Source organism: Amphiprion ocellaris, chromosome 15 (assembly GCF_022539595.1).
Source record: "Amphiprion ocellaris isolate individual 3 ecotype Okinawa chromosome 15, ASM2253959v1, whole genome shotgun sequence".
Classification (NCBI taxonomy): domain Eukaryota; kingdom Metazoa; phylum Chordata; class Actinopteri; family Pomacentridae; genus Amphiprion; species Amphiprion ocellaris.
In genome coordinates, this window is record NC_072780.1 from 7,471,011 (window position 1) to 7,488,067 (window position 17,057).

The following is a 17,057-nucleotide window of genomic DNA, read 5'->3' on the forward strand; positions in this document are numbered from 1 at the left end:
TTTGTAAGTTCTGGCTTACAACAATATGCACTTTTAAAACAGTGATTATCTTATTTCTGAAAATCATCTTGCAAACCCCCCTCAGTGTCAAGCAACTCCCCTGATGGACCTAACTCCTAGTCTGGGAACCACTGGCATAGATGACTACAGGAACATATATTTGTCAGTTTTTGTACATTTTCCTATATTAATTTAGTCACTTGTTCATCGTCCTGTAGCTCTAAAATTTTGACTTCTGCTAACTTGACTTAAATAGGATTAACATGTCAGAAATGCCTCATATAACAGTTTGCAAGTGAAAACACCAAATTAAAGTGAACAATGATCAATAATAATGTTTTTCTGCCTTTTTTAAAATCTCTTTATATATATATTTTTTTGGCACTTTAGATTTAACTGCTGACATGTTATTAGCCAGAGGGCACCATCTGGATTGGTAATCACAATCTAAACCATAATGAAGGTCTAATGAAATCTCTTTTTTTCCCCCAAGTGGTGTAATTAGCAGATGAGAAGATGTACTTCAGTGTTCCCAGGGGGCAAAATTTGTCTTGCTTGCAAATGCTGCACACACAGATGATTATAAATAAGACACAAACTGTGAAAACGTTTTGAATAAACAAAAATGTTGACGCATCGCTCTTAAGAAAACAAAATAGACCCCAGTGATGTTTATGCTGACACCAAAATGAATAATTCTGTAGTCTGAAGTCAGGCCTCAAAGTGGATTTATTTACACAATCAAATGCAAGAAAAAACAGTAAACAAAACAATAATTGAACCTGCTGCTTTCCTCTTCTTCATCGGGCATCAAAAACAACCACTGAAGTCCAAGAGTCAAGGAATTGTACAGACACTGTAGAATCCAATTCATACATTTGATTTAGGTTAAAAAGTCATCCCATATTATTTGATTCTTTAAAATGAAGACTGCTGTAGTGTTTAGTATAAACTAATGTCAGCTAGTACTAGTAGTAATGGCGGTAAATACTGGGAGAAATAAAACTAGTGCTCACTTCTGTATAAAACTAAAGTTCAGTTATTTTGAATACATCCCCTCTCTCTGCACACACACACAGATTAAAGGATACATCTCTTTGTTCTCTTCTTATACATGATCCTGTATCCACACTCTCTGCATCTGATAGGATCACGGGCCTTAATTTCATTTTCAGTGTGACATTCTGCAAGGAAAGACAGGAATTCACAATTTTTCATAGTTAAAGACTAACAATGGCTTCAAAAAATAGCGGCACTTTGGCAGTGGTGAAAGTAACTACACATATTTACAGTAAATTGAACTATACGATATGAACTATATATCCTTGCACAGTATATTAATTAGTTAGAATCAGCTCCACTTTGGCTCTAACTTCAATGTTAAAATTAGGGATGAACAATTAATTATCACGATTTAAAACAATGCAATTAGCCAATCGCAAAGGATGCACTTTAGGACAGACAAGGTGTGGCTACTACATCATAAGACTATTGCTGTCTTCAGTTGTAGGTATTCTAAGCAGATTGAACATGTCACGGGTTGTTTAAGTTGCTCTATGATCAACGTGTACGTTACACACAGATATTATCTATAAGGTTAAGTACTGCCTACAAAAGTTAGGTAAAATATTTGCACTTTGTCAGGAGTAGAGGCTCTGAATACATTCTTTACTACTGTATTGTGGACATTCGCTGCTGAATCAGCTCTACTAAAATGACACTTATTCTGTCGTGTAATTCAAGAGAAGCGCTCTACAGCGTAGTTATTTAGCAGTGATAGTACATAAGAAAAAGTGCATTACAGCATCGTTAGCATTAGTAATAGCTGTACTCCTAACACAAGCACCAGCAACAATATACCTCCACAAATGTAGATCATAGGCTGCTGCTTGGGCGGCTGTAGGTCCTTCTGTGCGTCCATTTTAATCCTATAAAACAGGTAAAAGACTATTAACACCATCACATCTGTTTCCGTATAGCATGCTAACAGAAACAGCATGGTGCTACCGCCACATGGTTTGTGTAGAAAAAAACACCACCAGGCCGGATATTGAACAACAAAGGGCTTTAAGGACTTTTAAAACGCAGTGTGAATACAGTAAATATGAAATACGCAAAAGTAAGAAACAACAGGGCATCTTACCGTTTAACACGTTAACTGTTAGCTGTTTACCTCTCCTTTCATAGTCCACACGGTTCCGGTTTGCACATGCGCAGAACCTTCGCCACCTCAAAGCAAAATGGTTTCTGATAGGTCAGAAGAAACTCAGACTTTTTTTTAGATAATTCGAAAACTATAAGCATAGGAAGCTAAATTTTGAGTAAGAGTAATTATTGGATTGTTTTTGAAAGTTATTTATGGTTTTTAAGTTTAAAAATACTTTATTTTGTGTTTTTTTTGTTTCGCACTCCGTCCCAACAGGGGGCGCTGTGGTGAAGCTGTAACCTCGAACAGTCCATCATCTGACGAACACTCAGCTGGCCCTCTACTAGTTTTTGACAACAACGACTCTGTCGACAATGTTCACATCTTGACTATTGGCCCTTAAACTACCACAAGTCACTCCTAGTCTGTTGTGTTTTTATTTTTGAAGCTGTACATCATGGAAACGTCTGCGCCCAAAAGGTTTGTACATCCACCTTCTTTAAAAACTGCCTGTAAGCTATTTACTTGCTAGCTGAGAAGCTAACGTAGGCGTTAGCTGTCGCCCATCTAGCTGATGCTAAGCTAACACAGTTAGCTTTTCCAGTCTTCTCTCAAACTTTCTACTCTGTTTAACGGTTTTAAATATCTGCCTTGAACTACAAACTTCGTGTCGAAACCTGTAAGTGTTTCTGGTCCGTCTCGTTATGATTATTTGTTCATATTTACTTTGTTAAAGCCTATTATTGAGGATTTCATCCCACGTTTTCATTTAGAACGAAGTTGAAATTAATGAATCGCATGTGAACTGAAACAATCTCCCACCTTAAAAGAAGATAAACGAGTCTGTGATACCGTTTAGTTACAGGCTCTCGACTCATGTGTTCACTGGTTCTCTTTCTAAACTAACACGCCCGGGGTTAAATTTACCGTAAGACCATTTTCAACCAGAAAGTGAGATGTTAGATATGTCACAATAACATGAGAGATCCCACGTGTGTAAAGGCTACTGTACAGCTATGTTGAAATTATGAGCTTGTATTTGTTCATTATTTCTTTGAGTAACCATTTAATCGATAGAAATGCTTAAAAATGATAGTGACTGCGCATTTAATCAACATCCAGAACTCAAATGTGTTCACTTTGTGTTCAATTTACAACCAGATACTTAAAGTGTTTTTTTAGAAGTTACGTATCTGATCAAATATACCAACACTTTTACTAGTAATACAAACTGACTAATGATAAAAACTGTGTTAAAAGTTTAAAAAATGATTCATTCCTCCTTGCTGTCTGTTGATAGTACTGATTTATTTTCTGAGACATTGTCAAGCTAATTTGTGGTGTGTGAGGGCAGCTATACGTGCACCCAAAATACTTTGACCCACCAACAAAAAACAATGTCCTGGGGTCAGAATTGAGGAACATAGAAATCCTTTCCCATGGTTTGTTTGAAATTAATAGATGTGTTGTGTTCCAGTGAAATTCTAATTGCTCCTTAAGCACAGTTTTCTGGTTTGCTTTTTCTACTTGTTTTTTTGTTACACTGATGTATATAGGGAGATTACAGTGAATGTGTCTAATTTTTACAGTAAGCTGAAAAAGCTGAGTGAAGACAGTTTGACCAAACAGCCAGAGGAAGTGTTTGATGTTCTCGAGAAACTCGGCGAAGGGTAAGAGGTTCCCTTCTTTATAACCATTGGCACTGCTTGTGTAATACATCACATTGTGGCTACAGTCAGTGGTAAAAATGCAACTTGGATGCTTTGTCCAGACTTTAACCTTTGTGTGTGTGTTTATGTTTAGTTCCTATGGCAGTGTGTTTAAAGCCATCCATAAGGAGTCGGGCCAGGTGGTGGCCATCAAGCAGGTTCCTGTGGAGTCAGATTTGCAGGAAATCATCAAAGAGATTTCCATCATGCAGCAGTGTGACAGGTGGGAGAGTGCAGCTTCATATCTGCAACATAGATTAGATTAAAATGTCAATTTTGCCCCCCGTTAGTTAGTTTTGTTATTAGACTTTACAGCAACAGTACTCGTAGCTCTTTTAGCAAGCACAGCTCTCTGATGCCTTGGTCTATGGGCAGTTTTCTCACTTCTGCTCTTTCTGTTTGAAGTGAAACTTTTGATAACCACTCAGTTCTCCATCCCTCTCAGCCCTTATGTAGTGAAATACTATGGCAGCTACTTCAAGAACACAGACCTCTGGATCGTCATGGAGTACTGCGGAGCCGGTTCTGTCTCTGACATCATCAGACTGCGCAACAAGACGGTGGGTGTTTATACAGAGTTACAGCTGTTTGTGTGTGTGAGAGAGAGAAGGTACATAAAAGTTAGTGTTTCAGAGAAAAGTTCATATTGTTGATCTGTTAATGAACAAATTGACATTAACAAGACATTGCTTTTTGGATCTATGATCCTTTTAAAACCATCATAGATACCATGGTTTTAATGTAGTTAAACACCAAATAATAATAAGTGTTATTACTCGTTTAACCATTGTGCACAGAATAACTAAGTTGTTGACACATTGCTGAAAGATATTATTTAATATTTAACAATGCACAATTAGCCGTGTTGTAGAGGGGTAATAATGTAAATTTTAATTTTGTTTGTTTTTCCCTTTCCACCTCAGCTGACAGAAGATGAAATTGCCACCATCCTTAAGTCAACACTGAAGGGTCTGGAATACCTTCACTTCATGAGGAAGATCCATCGAGACATCAAGGCAGGAAACATCCTTCTCAACACTGAGGGTCACGCCAAGCTGGCAGACTTTGGAGTTGCTGGACAACTAACGGTAATCTGACAAATGCTAGCAGCAGTGAACTGAGGGAGAAGGAAGCTGAAATGGTGACTATTAATAATGTATTATTTGTGTTATTGAATGTGTTATTGTGCTACAAACAAATTTGACCTTGATTCGGTCATGTACTAAAAGTATGAGACAGGGTCAGTGATAGTGAAAGTGGAAGTCTGACTTCCAAACTTGAAACACATGATCTTTCTCTAATTTTGTGGATCCATATGAAGTGCTTTTAATACGTAGTTTTACATGATGATAATAGTTTATATTTTCCATCTGAAGGACACCATGGCTAAAAGGAACACTGTGATTGGTACTCCATTCTGGATGGCTCCAGAGGTGATCCAGGAGATCGGCTACAACTGTGTAGCTGACATCTGGTCCCTGGGCATCACATCCATCGAGATGGCAGAAGGCAAGCCTCCATATGCCGACATCCATCCTATGAGAGTGAGTGTTAACGTAATTTTTGCTAAAACTGGTGCTTGAAAGCGGTTGGTTAGCTATTAGCAGGAACTGGTGTATAGTTTGGATGTGAAGCACATAAATGGCATAAATCTGGCACTTTTTTTCTCTTCGTTGATACGCTTTGCTCCCTGCTAACTCACTATATTCCTGCAGGCCATTTTTATGATCCCCACCAACCCTCCTCCAACATTCAGAAAGCCGGAGCTGTGGTCAGACGAATTCACAGATTTTGTCAAGAAATGTTTGGTCAAGAACCCAGAGCAGAGAGCAACCGCCACACAGCTGCTACAGGTTGGAAGAATAAGAAAGAAGAATACACTCACATAAACCCGTACAGATATATCATCTATAGACCTCTTCAGAAGCACACAATCTCTGGCTTCAATGATCTGTTAAAGTGATAAACGTTACTTTTACATTAGAGTTCCTTCTTTCAAAAATACCTATGATAGTCACAGAAAAATCTTGCAGTATTTGACATATGCTTAATGTACAATGCTTTAGGTTGGCGTTATCTTACTACAACATGGCTGACGAACGGAAGTGTGTTTCAGAGGAACTTTTTTTTCTTGTGTTTCTGATGCTCATGACTTTTCTCCAAATGTACAAATGGGATCAGAGTGCCACTTTTAGAACATCACTTCCTAGACTGCTGTGTTGGTATATGTAACAACATCCTACATGAACACATTGTGATATTGCGCATGCCTACACATTAATGCAAGTAAATGTCGTTAAGAGATGCATAAATATTAGTGGTGGTTTAAGAGAGCCACCACTGGGTTGCACTTTAGACATGAGCAAAACATGACTGGTTGCCGTCCAATTAATAGAAAGGTGTTCATGTCTGGGCGAGATAACTTTTGGTGCTCTTGCTACAACCAAAATGCAATAAATGAGTTTTGTTGGTATGCAAAATATAGAACACACAAGATTGTATTTTTGCTCTTGTGAATGTCCAGCACCCATTCATCAGCCAGGCCAAACCAGTTACAATCCTCAGAGACCTGATAACTGAAGCCATGGAGATGAAAGCCAAGAGGCAGCAGGAGCAGCAGAGAGAGCTGGAGGAGGAGGATGACAACTCTGTACGTATGCTGAGATATTACCAGTGAAACTCCAGTAAATGGAGCCAGGATGTTAAGCTGCATGTCTAATTATGTTGTGTCATGCAGGAGGAGGAGACTGAGGTGGATTCTCACACTATGGTGAAGTCGGGCTCAGAAGGCGCCGGGACAATGCGGGCCACCAGCACTATGAGCGACGGGGCTCAGACTATGATCGAACACGGCAGCACCATGCTTGAGTCAGATCTGGGCACTATGGTTATCAACAGTGATGATGAAGAAGAGGAGGAAGACCAGGGATCAATGAGACGTGAGACTTTTTGTACACTGTTACTCTACGACCAGTTCAGTGGACAGACGGCTAAGTGACACGTGGTTCAGATGTAACAACATTTTTAAGTGACAATAAGTGTTTTGTCATTGTTTATTGGTGGTTAGTAATATTATTCACATACACAAATCATACAAGGGCATCGAAAACTGTGGGATGTCCCTTAAAACTTTTGTAAAATGATCTGAAGGGGCAAAGAGATTATCTTGACAGTAATATTTTTTATAAAGCAATAAATTATGTACATTTTTTCTCTTTGCTCAGTACCTAAAAATTTATTAGACATGGCAAGGCAGCTGTATTTTTAGAGGAAATTTCATACACAAGGGCAACTCAATGTACTTTACATTAAAACATTAAAAACATTGGAAATATTCAGACAAGCATAAAAAGCACAATTAAAATGATTAATAAAACATAGAAAAGAACAGGAAAATTAGAAAAATATTTTTTTTAAAAATCACAATTTTTATTTAAAACAAGTTAAAATAAGCTATAATAGGAAAGCAGTGGCAAACAGAAAAGTCTTGAGCTTTGATTCAAAAGAAGTAAGAGTTGGAGCAGACCTACAGCTTTCAGGGAGTTTGTTCCAGTTATGTGGAGCATAAAGAGTAAACGCTGCTTCACCATGTTTAGTTCTGACTCTAGGGACTGAAAGCAGACCAGTACCTGATGATCTCAGAGGTCGAGATGGTTCATAAAGTGACAGCAGATCAACTATGTATTTTGGGCCTAAACCATTCAGTGCTTTATAAACCATCAGCAGGATTTTAAAATCTATTCTCTGGCAGATAGGAAGCCAGTGTAGAGATCTAAGAACTGGAGTGATGTGATCTACTTTTTTGGTCCGTGTTAGGACTCGAGCTGCAGCATTCTGTATGAGCTGTAGTCGTCTGATGGACTTTTTAGGGAGTCCTGTAAAGACACTTTTATTAAATGAAAATACCTGAGTGTTTCCCATTAAAAAACTAGAGCCTCTTCCTCCTCCGCAGGACATGCCACCCCACAGCAGCCAATACGTCCGTCCTTCATGGATTACTTTGACAAGCAGGACTCCAACAAAGTGGCCCAGCAGCAGGAGAACTACAACCACAACCAGCCACAAGAGCAGCCCGGCTACCACATCCATTCCAAGAACGTCTTCCCTGACAACTGGAAGGTGCCTCAGGACGGAGACTTTGACTTTGTGAGTGTTTTCCACGAGTCAGTGATTGTATCGCTGTAATGAATGCTGTTATTCATTGTGGCACACTCTGAGTTGACTACACACCAGTGCTCGGTGGTTAAAAACGGCAAAACAGAAGTGGTTCTTGGTTTTATCAACAACAAGATGCTGAATGTGACTAATCTTTTTCCAACTGTTTCTGTTTGCAGCTGAAGAACCTGGACTTTGAGGAGCTGCAGCTGCGCTTGACTGCCTTAGACCCCATGATGGAGCGTGAGATTGAGGAGCTCAGGCAGCGCTACACCGCCAAACGGCAGCCCATCCTGGATGCAATGGATGCCAAGAAGAGACGACAACAGAACTTCTGAGTGCTTCTCCTTGTCACCTTCTCCCCTGGTGTGGGTTTCCCAAAGTCACCATCACCACAAAGCTTAATACCCAGTGACTCAGGGGAACTAAGATGACCTTGTTGCTCTTATTGGGCGCCCTCTGCTGTGCTGACTAACTGCCAACAGGCCTTGAATGAAGATAGATGCTTCATCTCCTGGGTGACATTCATTTGACTCCTGGAATATCCTCTGCCTATGTTAAATTTTCCTCTACATTTCCCTCAAAGTTATTTTCCCATGAACAGTGCCCAAAAGGAGAACTAAGCCATGACATCTGAAAATATCTGAAGAATTTCCTCTTTTTCTCAATGAAATCCCATCCTGTCATGCAGAGAACACTCAGGAACCAGCATCAACGCATAAGGAAGCCTATCCACCAGCAGCAGCAGCAGTTCTAGCAGAGTCGCCAATAATGCGGTCTTTTTTCCTCAGACTTTTTACTTTCTGTGTAAATATAATATAGAGCCTAGTTTGGAAATATCTGCAACAAAAGCTGTGGAGGTTCGTCCATGACCAAAGACAATCAAGATGATGTTGACGATGAAGTTGAGAATGCCTTAAAATATTTGAAACCTTGTTTTCAAAATAAGCAATGTAAAAAAAAAACAACTAAAAAAAAACACAGTCAAGTCATCGGAGCATTAAATCCATTTCCTCGCATGGAGACAGGTTGGATTGTTGAAAGATGCAAATGTTTGTCGGAATGGAAAGAAATCACGTGGTTGGTGAAGAACGGATCGTGCATGTGTTCAATCATTTGTGGACCAGAAAATTCTAAAATGATCTCATCAGTCTTTTTATTATCTTTTTTATTTAATTTTGCCATTTTCAAGTATCATGTTATGGGCTTGATTATACATCCATCGCACAGACTTCATGCATCTTAGTGCCTCATAACACACTGATCCCAGTTCTACGTTGTTCAGAGCCACATCTGCTCTGTGCTCTAAATGTTTTTAAAATCAGAGATGGCACAGAAATCCATTCCCAAGTGGGAACAAAGACTTCCTAAATACTGTATGATTTCATCCTTTGAAGCCCTATTCACTGTTTTCTTTCATTGTCCCTCTTTATGACTGATTGACTTTAGCCTGGAGTGACCCAGCTTCAACTCTTGTATAAACCGTTTTATTGCAGGAGATAAAAATGAAGCTGAGATATATTTAAAAAAAAAAAAAAAAAACAAAAACTAAAGTGACCGATTTAAATACTTAAAACGAGAGCCGCTGCATCAGCCACACATTTAATTTCTGAGTTTCAGAGTTTAGATAATTATTTGTTATTGCATTAAAGTTTCCCTTGCAGCTTGTATGTACGTATTAGCAGCTATGAGTGAGAATGTTTTCTATTTCCTGACATTTAGAGGCTTTTAATGAAGAAATGAAAACGTACTGTGCTCATTTATAAAATCTAGAAACGGCTTAGACAAAACTAATGAATTAAGGAAGTGTAGTTGAGAATCACAGTTTTAGTAGGTAACTGTCAAATTCAAGGGACCTTTATGTTTATCCTAAAAAAAAATGAATATATATTTTTTTCTGGATTGTCTCCACTATCAGATATCGAATGGTTAATTGAAAACCCCCTACTTGCAATGTATTAATATATTTGTCCTCTTTATAACAGAGGCTGTTTGGGCTTTAATTATTTTGTTTTTGTGTTGATGAAGGACATTTTGATTTCCTTTTTTTTGCGGTAATGACGACATTTTGAATGAATTCATCCTGTCTTAATCTTGTGTATCTGCAGGTTGCTGTTACACATGAATGTGGCTCATTCTTACTGCACATTAGGTGATAATTAAAAGACCTGCTGTTACGTTATCTCACCGTCTTACCTGATGGACAGAAAATTAGCTCCCATTTTAGACACATCCAAATTTCAATCATCATGATATCAGCTTTTGAATGATCATTACTGTTTGTTTTCTTATATCTTGCTCTATGTTTTGACTCAAAGGTGAACCGGAAGCATTAACATGTTGATTTTCATTCCTAAATTAAATCTGCACCTCATCGGCAACTTAAACACAAGCATTCACACTTTATTTATTAAACTTTTTCTTTTGGTGACACTGGTTTAAATATGGTAGCTGATTTGGCTGTTAATGTTTTTGCCCTCGGTCATATAAATGTGTCTTGATTTCTCTCTGTGCTTAGACTATGCATGTTTAAAATTCAGTTTGCTATGTAGTGGAATGCTATTGTATTAACTGCACAGGAAAGAGTACTGTTAATATGGAAGGTGGATTATTTTTAATTTAGCTTTTAAATGTTCGCTCTGCACAATAAAAACAAATTTTAAAAAAGTCCAATTTGGAATATGAAATCGTTCAGGATCGCCATAATAATGTACAGTTATCTGAAATCATGTTTTGCTATATCGGCTATATTGTTTGTCTTCATTTCGTTTATGTTATTTCCACATTATAAAGACTTGAGGGTGTAGAGTGGAATGTAAGCATTTATGTTTGAACCACTTAATTTATTACGTTTTGTTTGTAATACTTTATAAAGTTTTGAAAAATGTGCAAGAAATAATAAAAGTTACTTATAGTTAACCAGAAAGGCAGTTACGAGCTCATTTTATTTCCATGTATTTTTTAATCTTATTGCTTTTCTATTGGCAACTGCATTTATTTGCTTTTTTTTTAGCCGAACAATATCTGGCACAAGAATCTCTTTCAGCATTAATAAAGTTCTATCTTATCTCATTTTTATCTAATCTTAAAAACGGAATCTTGAACCCTGAGACGAGCGAACACCTGTTGTACCGTAACTCTTATACTAGTAGTGCAACTCATTTTTTTCCTCCACTCTTTCTCGGCTGTGGAATCACCTGCTGCGCTTGTTGACTGTGTATTACGGTAAATTTTTACGGCAACAAATGTTCATGTTTTTCTACGACTTGTTTCACAACCTTCATTCATTCACAGCTTCTCTGCGGTGTAAGGAAATCTAGAAAACATGTCTGCGCTCAACAGAAAAATCGTCAACACCACATCAGCCCCGGGTGCCATCGGTCCATACAGGTAAGACGACTTTAATTACAGATATTTATCATGTTTTTACAGCAACACGTGGGCTGCAGGAGCAGAAAAGTTTGAATGGATCACAGGGACAGCCCGAATGTTTGACCAGGGGCGGGTCTTACTGTTCAATGAACTCACCTGCTTCACTTGACCTTATAACAAAAAGTGCCAAAGTTTAACCTTCAGCAGAGCAGAGAAAGAGCTGCAGAGCAGAAACCTCCCTGAAACACACTGAAATGGCAACTATCCGGCGACAGTTCCCTTACACACCTAAAGCCCCTGTCAGACAGGGGATATACAGGTAAGGATTCATGTTCTGGGAAATATAATGTTTGGACTTCCTAGTCTTTAAAAGAAATCAGAAGAAAGTTGCTTTGTTTTATATGCTAACTTGATTTTTTTTAAGTCAGTTTTAAATCATGATTTAACCTCACATAAATGCAGTTTTTGTCTTTAATTCAGCCTGCAGTTGCACAAACTGAGGGGTGTTTCTGCTCTGACCAATTGACTGTCGGTGGGTGGAGTTAGTTAATGAATGGACTGAACTGATTGGTATTCAAAGAGGCACTGAGGCCATTTATCTTGTCTTTCATTGTGAGGATAACAGCCACAACAACGTGCAGCCGGCGATAACAGCCCCATTTTGGTATTAGATCATTAAATGCAGCTATCAGAATGATGATTAATGTCATTATCAAGTTTCAGTATTTATTGCTAGAACCTTCTCAGATTTAGGTGTGTGGGTCCTGTCTGTCTGCATCATGGCTCCAAACACTAAAAAATCTGATTGTTAGACTTCACAAATATGGAAAAATAACACAGGATGATCAATGACCAACTAAAAGCCAGTGGAAACCCAATAGCAGCAGGAATCAGAACGTATAGCACAAGCTGTACCACTAATCAGAGCTGCAGTGTCCATTCTGCTATGATGACACCAAGGACAGTGCACTAGAATCTAGCTCTTAAAAACAGACAGGCGGATGCTTCAGACTTGGCAAAGGGCTTGTTAGAACTAAGATAGTGTGAAGGACATTACATAAAATCTGCTTTTAAGGATGGTGTCCAAGAAAAAACAACCTTGTTTGCTCTTTAGCACAACAATGCAAGATTAACTTTGCCAAAGAACATGAAAAGAAAAGAAGTATAGGCAACACATTCTTTGATCAGATGAGACCGAGATAAATTTGTTTGACTTTGAGGTGAACCAGTGATGCATGTTCCTGACGGTGAAGCACAGAGGTAACAGTGTGATGATATGGGGCTGCATGAGTGCAGACTGTGTTGGAGAGATGATGACTCACATTAGGTGTGATCAGTGCGTATATCTGTGTTTGTGTGTCGTCTTCAGCCAGGCGGTGGTTGTGGACAGAACCATGTACATCTCCGGTCAGCTGGGGCTGGACGTGGCCTCTGGTCAGCTGGTAGATGGAGGAGTTCAGGCTCAGGCCAAACAGGTGAGACATTATGATGATCTCTTACATTTCTACACAGCTGACAGCAGTTATTTCTGAAGAAGGAATTTAAATATTGCAAGAGCAAGAGGTGCAGCTGTTTGCAAGGTGCTGCATCCACCAATGAATTCCTGCTTTATTTTTTAGATTTTTTATAATACAGCGATATGCATCTTTACACAAACGGCCTGTTAAGAACCATTTAAATATTGCAGTATTGTAAATTATTGTTATAGCACACTATTGCATGTTTTATATTTTTAATACCTCTGATAACTTTCAACTTACTGTAATAGAAATTAAATGAGAAGCTCCTAGGATTGTCAGAGAACACTAAGGATAAACATTAAAACTAATTTCAGCCAGAGGGCTCAATGACTTCAAAATAAAACAAACAAAATTAATGCCCAGGCTTCATGTAACTGGCTGTTAATACAGATGTAAGAGTGAGATCATGTGTTCATTGACTCTCTGTTGTTTCTCTCTCAGGCTCTCATCAATATGGGGGAGATCCTTAAAGCCGCTGGTTGCAGCTACAACAATGGTGAGATCTCACTGCTGTCAGGACGTTCAGTAACCCAGCTTTTCTTTAATCTCTTACCAGTTTTTAATAAACAACCACAGACTCTCAGTAAACGGTCTCATTTCAGTGGTGAAGACTACGGTGCTGCTCTCAGACATAAACGACTTCCACAGCGTCAATGAGGTCTACAAGACATGTAAGACAACACTAGTTTTCACTTACAATTCTGGCTAAAATATAATCTTGATGATGCTTTAAAATAACCTGACTTTACTGTTGCTTAGTGCCTGTCTAGTCTATTTTATTGCACGTATCTGTGCCTTAAAACTTAATTTTTGTCCAAAAGCCGTGAAAAGACACCAGTGGGATTGTGTACTCTTACTCAACTTTAAATAGTCCCAAACAAATGCACAATTTGCTCCTTTTTGACATACATTTGATTAAAAACTACAGTGTCCAGGTGTTTAAAGAAATTACATATAAATGTTTTGCCAGCTTTCAAAATTATGACAACTGAACTTATGTCTGATTGTCTGATGCAGAATAGTTAGAAAGTTTTTTTAAATTCTGTGTTATTATTGGCTTTTCCAGCATACACAGTAACATCAATTTATTACTTTTTTCATGCCTAAAACATGCCAGATTAATTTGGTGTCACAATGGAGTAGATCTTAAATTATAATTAAAACCTCCTGAATATATAAAACAGCCACATGGGGGCAGCTTTTGACAAAAGTTGTCAGAGCTGCCGTCAGATTTAGGCCATTTTCCACAGTGTGCCACTGATTGAGGAGGAGGCTCTCTTTAAAGAAGTGGATTCTCTCTCCCATGTTAGGGTGTTTCCTGCTGAGGTATCCTTAAAGCAAGGCACTTAATGTCAAGCTGTGTTTTGAGGAAGAAGTAAAACAAAGACGACAAGTTTCTCTTTTAGGGCATCAGCTGAGTTTAAACATATTAAATTGTCTTTATTGGCGTTCACTGTGCAACCACAATAAAGGGTAAACCTTTACTGTTTTGAAAACTATTTTAAAAAGCACTTGCAACTTGATTTATTGTGCTTGTATTAGGGCTGTTAAGTACATAGGTGCAATATAAAATCTCAAAAGGTGGCAGTTTTTTGAAAAATGTAAAATGGGTCCTAAAACACCATTATAAATGAAGCGTTGTGCTTCTACAGAGATGCACAATCCTCTGTAAAGGAACATGAATGTTTGGCACAGGCTGCATCAAAAACCATGAATTTTGTTTAATTTTCTCTGTGAAAAAGCATTGTAAAAAGGTCCATGTCTACTAAAATTGTGACTCATATCTCAAATTCTATCAAATTGATCACAATGTGGGCACCCAGATAGCTCAGCTGGCTGAGTGGACGACCCGTAAACAGGGACTATAGTCCCCGACACAGTGGCCTGGGTTCGATTCCAGCTCACGGCTATTTGCTGCAGATCTTCCCCCCATTCTTCTCCCTACTTCTGTTTGGTTTTAAAATTAATCACAATGTGATGTTTTTTGCATATTGTTCTGCCCTTGTTTTCCTCCTGTGGATCAATAAAGATCTATCTATCTATCTATCTATCTATCTATCTATCTATCTATCTATCTATCTATCTATCTATCTATCTATCTATCTATCTATCTATCTATCTATCTATCTATCTATCTATCTATCTATCTATCTATCTATCTATCTATCACATACGGGTACCTAGTCTTAGCTAAAATCCTCTGCTGAATCTATTATTGAGTTTTAGTAAAACACTACAACAGTCTGTAGTTCTTCCGTCCTCCGTACCTGTGTGGTCATGAGGAGATCGGCTGCCTCCTGTTTCACTGACATCCCTCAGAAAGCTACCGCTGACAGGTCTTCCAGTCAGCTGACAGGTCTTCCAGTCAGCTGACAGGTCTTCCAGTCAGCTGACAGACAGACTCACTCAGCTCCTCCTCTGCTGTATGAATGCAGCCTCCTGACTCCGTCTGGGCATTTCCTCCCGGATCACAACAGTCAGGTGTAATGGAAGCTGCAGCGTCCACTGAGTTGTAAACAGACACCGCTGTGCAGGTGCACAGATGTAACCCAACCTCTCCCAGCAGGCCTTGCAGCGCGGCCCACTGGACTTGGATGAGTCTGAGCTTAGACCTCCTGATGCTACTCAACCCCAAACCAGGGTCTGGGAACTTTCCCTGACCCTGAATAGAGGGCGGAGAGGACATGCGTTGTGGACTTAGATGCTCACTTTGAAGGAAATTTCAACTAATGGTCAAATTATTTTTGTCTGCTGAAAAATATTCGTCACCTAGCATTAGCATTTAGCACGTAAACGCATATGAACATCTAAAAATGGTTAATAACACACTGTATTCCACTGATAAGCAGATATATAACCATTGTATCTCCTCCTGTGGACACCCAAGAGTGAAAACTGGTGTTTAAACAAACAATGAATGACAATATAATACAAATCATTTGTAATATATGGAAGAAGTTGACAAAGACCATACATTGTAGTGCATTTTGCAACATTTATGCCTTTATAAATGGTCTCTATGGTAATTAAAAGTATAATGTTACTGCGCTTTTTAATCAGGTGTAATAGTAAAGGCTTATAAGTTGTAACTGCTGGCTTTATTAATGTTGAAATGTTGTTTTAAAGTCATCAGTAAGGATGCAGTTTATGTAAAAAGTCTGTTCAACTGTCTTAAACTGTTTATGTACACCAACCAAATGGCTTTTTCATATCCTGACAACTAAAACTGCTGTTGTTGTTTTTTTACTTGTCTATTAAGACAAGTTTGCAAATATAATAAGAAATAATTTAACTATTTACTCATGTATTTTTTTATACATTGTTCTAATGTACTAGAAGCTGAATGCACTGAAAGAACTACATATTAAATAGATTTTCTGTTATAATGTAAATATGAAAATGTTTTCTCTTCAGTTTTCAGCAGTAACTTTCCTGCCAGAGCCGCCTATCAGGTTGCTGCTCTCCCCAGAGTAAGTACCTCAGTTTAGAGCTGCAGTGCTCTGATGTATAGCGTGTACATCAATACATGTGGGGCGATGGAAAATATCAGTAGCCAGGTGCCTGCTCACTCATCCATGCCATGCATTTTCCATCAACCACATGCAGCTGTTTTCGCTGCTATGTATACTGTATATAAGTAGACAGTGAAAGTCAGTGCAATGTCCTCAGTGTGTATTTGTTTTTGGATGATGTTACATTGTGTTTTTTCTTCCCTGTGTCGATAATACCTCCTTCTTTTTTCAGGGTGGACTGGTGGAAATCGAGGCGGTCGCTGTCCTCGGTCCTCTCTCTGACTCCTGACTAGCCGGCCGCAACACAAACAAGTTGTAGCTTCACCGTCGAGTCTCCTTATAGCTGTAGCCTTATTGTGTTTCCAGATGACACGTCAAAGGCCAAATTAGGATCTTGTTAACTCTCACTGTGGCTGGTTGACTGCACTGGCGAACTGGAAACCTTTAGATTTACCCTCCACAACAGAGCAGCAACTAATGGTTTGTGGCTGATTGTAATTTCACACCTGGCAAATGGTACACGAAACAGAATGTAATGATGAACTGCATCTTAATTCCTCTTCTGGTTTGATTACTCATCTTCTGACAATAAAAGCACCTCTGACTAAAAAAAATGGTGTAAAACTTGAGTGTTTTTTCACCT

General features: G+C 38.6%; 3 protein-coding genes across 4 annotated transcripts; 2 read left to right on the forward strand and 1 right to left on the reverse strand.

The window, feature by feature from the left end:
- Window positions 1-711: 711 nt before the first annotated feature.
- On the reverse strand, window positions 712-2,235 carry polr2k (RNA polymerase II, I and III subunit K). The gene is made up of 4 exons (XM_023290992.3): window positions 2,144-2,235; window positions 1,861-1,928; window positions 1,092-1,184; window positions 712-823 (listed from the first exon to the last, which is right to left on the reverse strand). Exons 2-4 carry the CDS (start codon window positions 1,919-1,921, stop codon window positions 801-803), a joined length of 177 nt encoding a protein of 58 aa, XP_023146760.1. The 5' UTR covers window positions 1,922-1,928; window positions 2,144-2,235; the 3' UTR covers window positions 712-800.
- Window positions 2,236-2,452: 217 nt separating this feature from the next.
- On the forward strand, window positions 2,453-10,936 carry stk3 (serine/threonine kinase 3 (STE20 homolog, yeast)). The gene is made up of 11 exons (XM_023290988.3): window positions 2,453-2,626; window positions 3,736-3,816; window positions 3,950-4,078; window positions 4,301-4,415; window positions 4,779-4,943; window positions 5,232-5,399; window positions 5,571-5,708; window positions 6,380-6,505; window positions 6,593-6,794; window positions 7,808-8,001; window positions 8,190-10,936. Exons 1-11 carry the CDS (start codon window positions 2,604-2,606, stop codon window positions 8,346-8,348), a joined length of 1,500 nt encoding a protein of 499 aa, XP_023146756.2. The 5' UTR covers window positions 2,453-2,603; the 3' UTR covers window positions 8,349-10,936.
- A 311-nt stretch (window positions 10,937-11,247) lies between these two features.
- On the forward strand, window positions 11,248-17,028 carry LOC111582361 (2-iminobutanoate/2-iminopropanoate deaminase-like). Of its 2 annotated transcripts, none has more exons than XM_023290994.3 (6): window positions 11,248-11,400; window positions 12,752-12,857; window positions 13,344-13,398; window positions 13,505-13,573; window positions 16,317-16,372; window positions 16,647-17,028. In XM_023290994.3, exons 1-6 carry the CDS (start codon window positions 11,336-11,338, stop codon window positions 16,701-16,703), a joined length of 408 nt encoding a protein of 135 aa, XP_023146762.2. In that variant the 5' UTR covers window positions 11,248-11,335; the 3' UTR covers window positions 16,704-17,028. The 2 variants fall into 2 exon arrangements, with proteins under 2 accessions (XP_023146762.2, XP_023146763.2); XM_023290995.3 differs by lacking the exon at window positions 11,248-11,400 and adding an exon at window positions 11,540-11,701.
- Window positions 17,029-17,057: the final 29 nt, after the last annotated feature.

What these genes read in the sequence shown, in the direction of transcription:
- polr2k (XM_023290992.3), bottom strand. Translation starts at nt 1,921, where the DNA reads ATGGACGCACAGAAGGACCTACAGCCGCCCAAGCAGCAGCCTATGATC. An exon ending in TATGATCTACATTTGTGGAG is followed by an intron (nt 1,185 to 1,860) that starts GTATATTGTTGC and finishes CTTTCCTTGCAG; the next exon opens with AATGTCACACTGAAAATGAA. An exon ending in TAAGAAGAGAACAAAGAGAT is followed by an intron (nt 824 to 1,091) that starts GTATCCTTTAAT and finishes CTTGGACTTCAG; the next exon opens with TGGTTGTTTTTGATGCCCGA.
- stk3 (XM_023290988.3), top strand. Translation starts at nt 2,604, where the DNA reads ATGGAAACGTCTGCGCCCAAAAG. An exon ending in CCGCCACACAGCTGCTACAG is followed by an intron (nt 5,709 to 6,379) that starts GTTGGAAGAATA and finishes GTGAATGTCCAG; the next exon opens with CACCCATTCATCAGCCAGGC. An exon ending in AGGACGGAGACTTTGACTTT is followed by an intron (nt 8,002 to 8,189) that starts GTGAGTGTTTTC and finishes TTCTGTTTGCAG; the next exon opens with CTGAAGAACCTGGACTTTGA.
- LOC111582361 (XM_023290994.3), top strand. Translation starts at nt 11,336, where the DNA reads ATGTCTGCGCTCAACAGAAAAATCGTCAACACCACATCAGCCCCGGGT. An exon ending in GGTGCCATCGGTCCATACAG is followed by an intron (nt 11,401 to 12,751) that starts GTAAGACGACTT and finishes TGTCGTCTTCAG; the next exon opens with CCAGGCGGTGGTTGTGGACA. An exon ending in TTCAGGCTCAGGCCAAACAG is followed by an intron (nt 12,858 to 13,343) that starts GTGAGACATTAT and finishes TTTCTCTCTCAG; the next exon opens with GCTCTCATCAATATGGGGGA.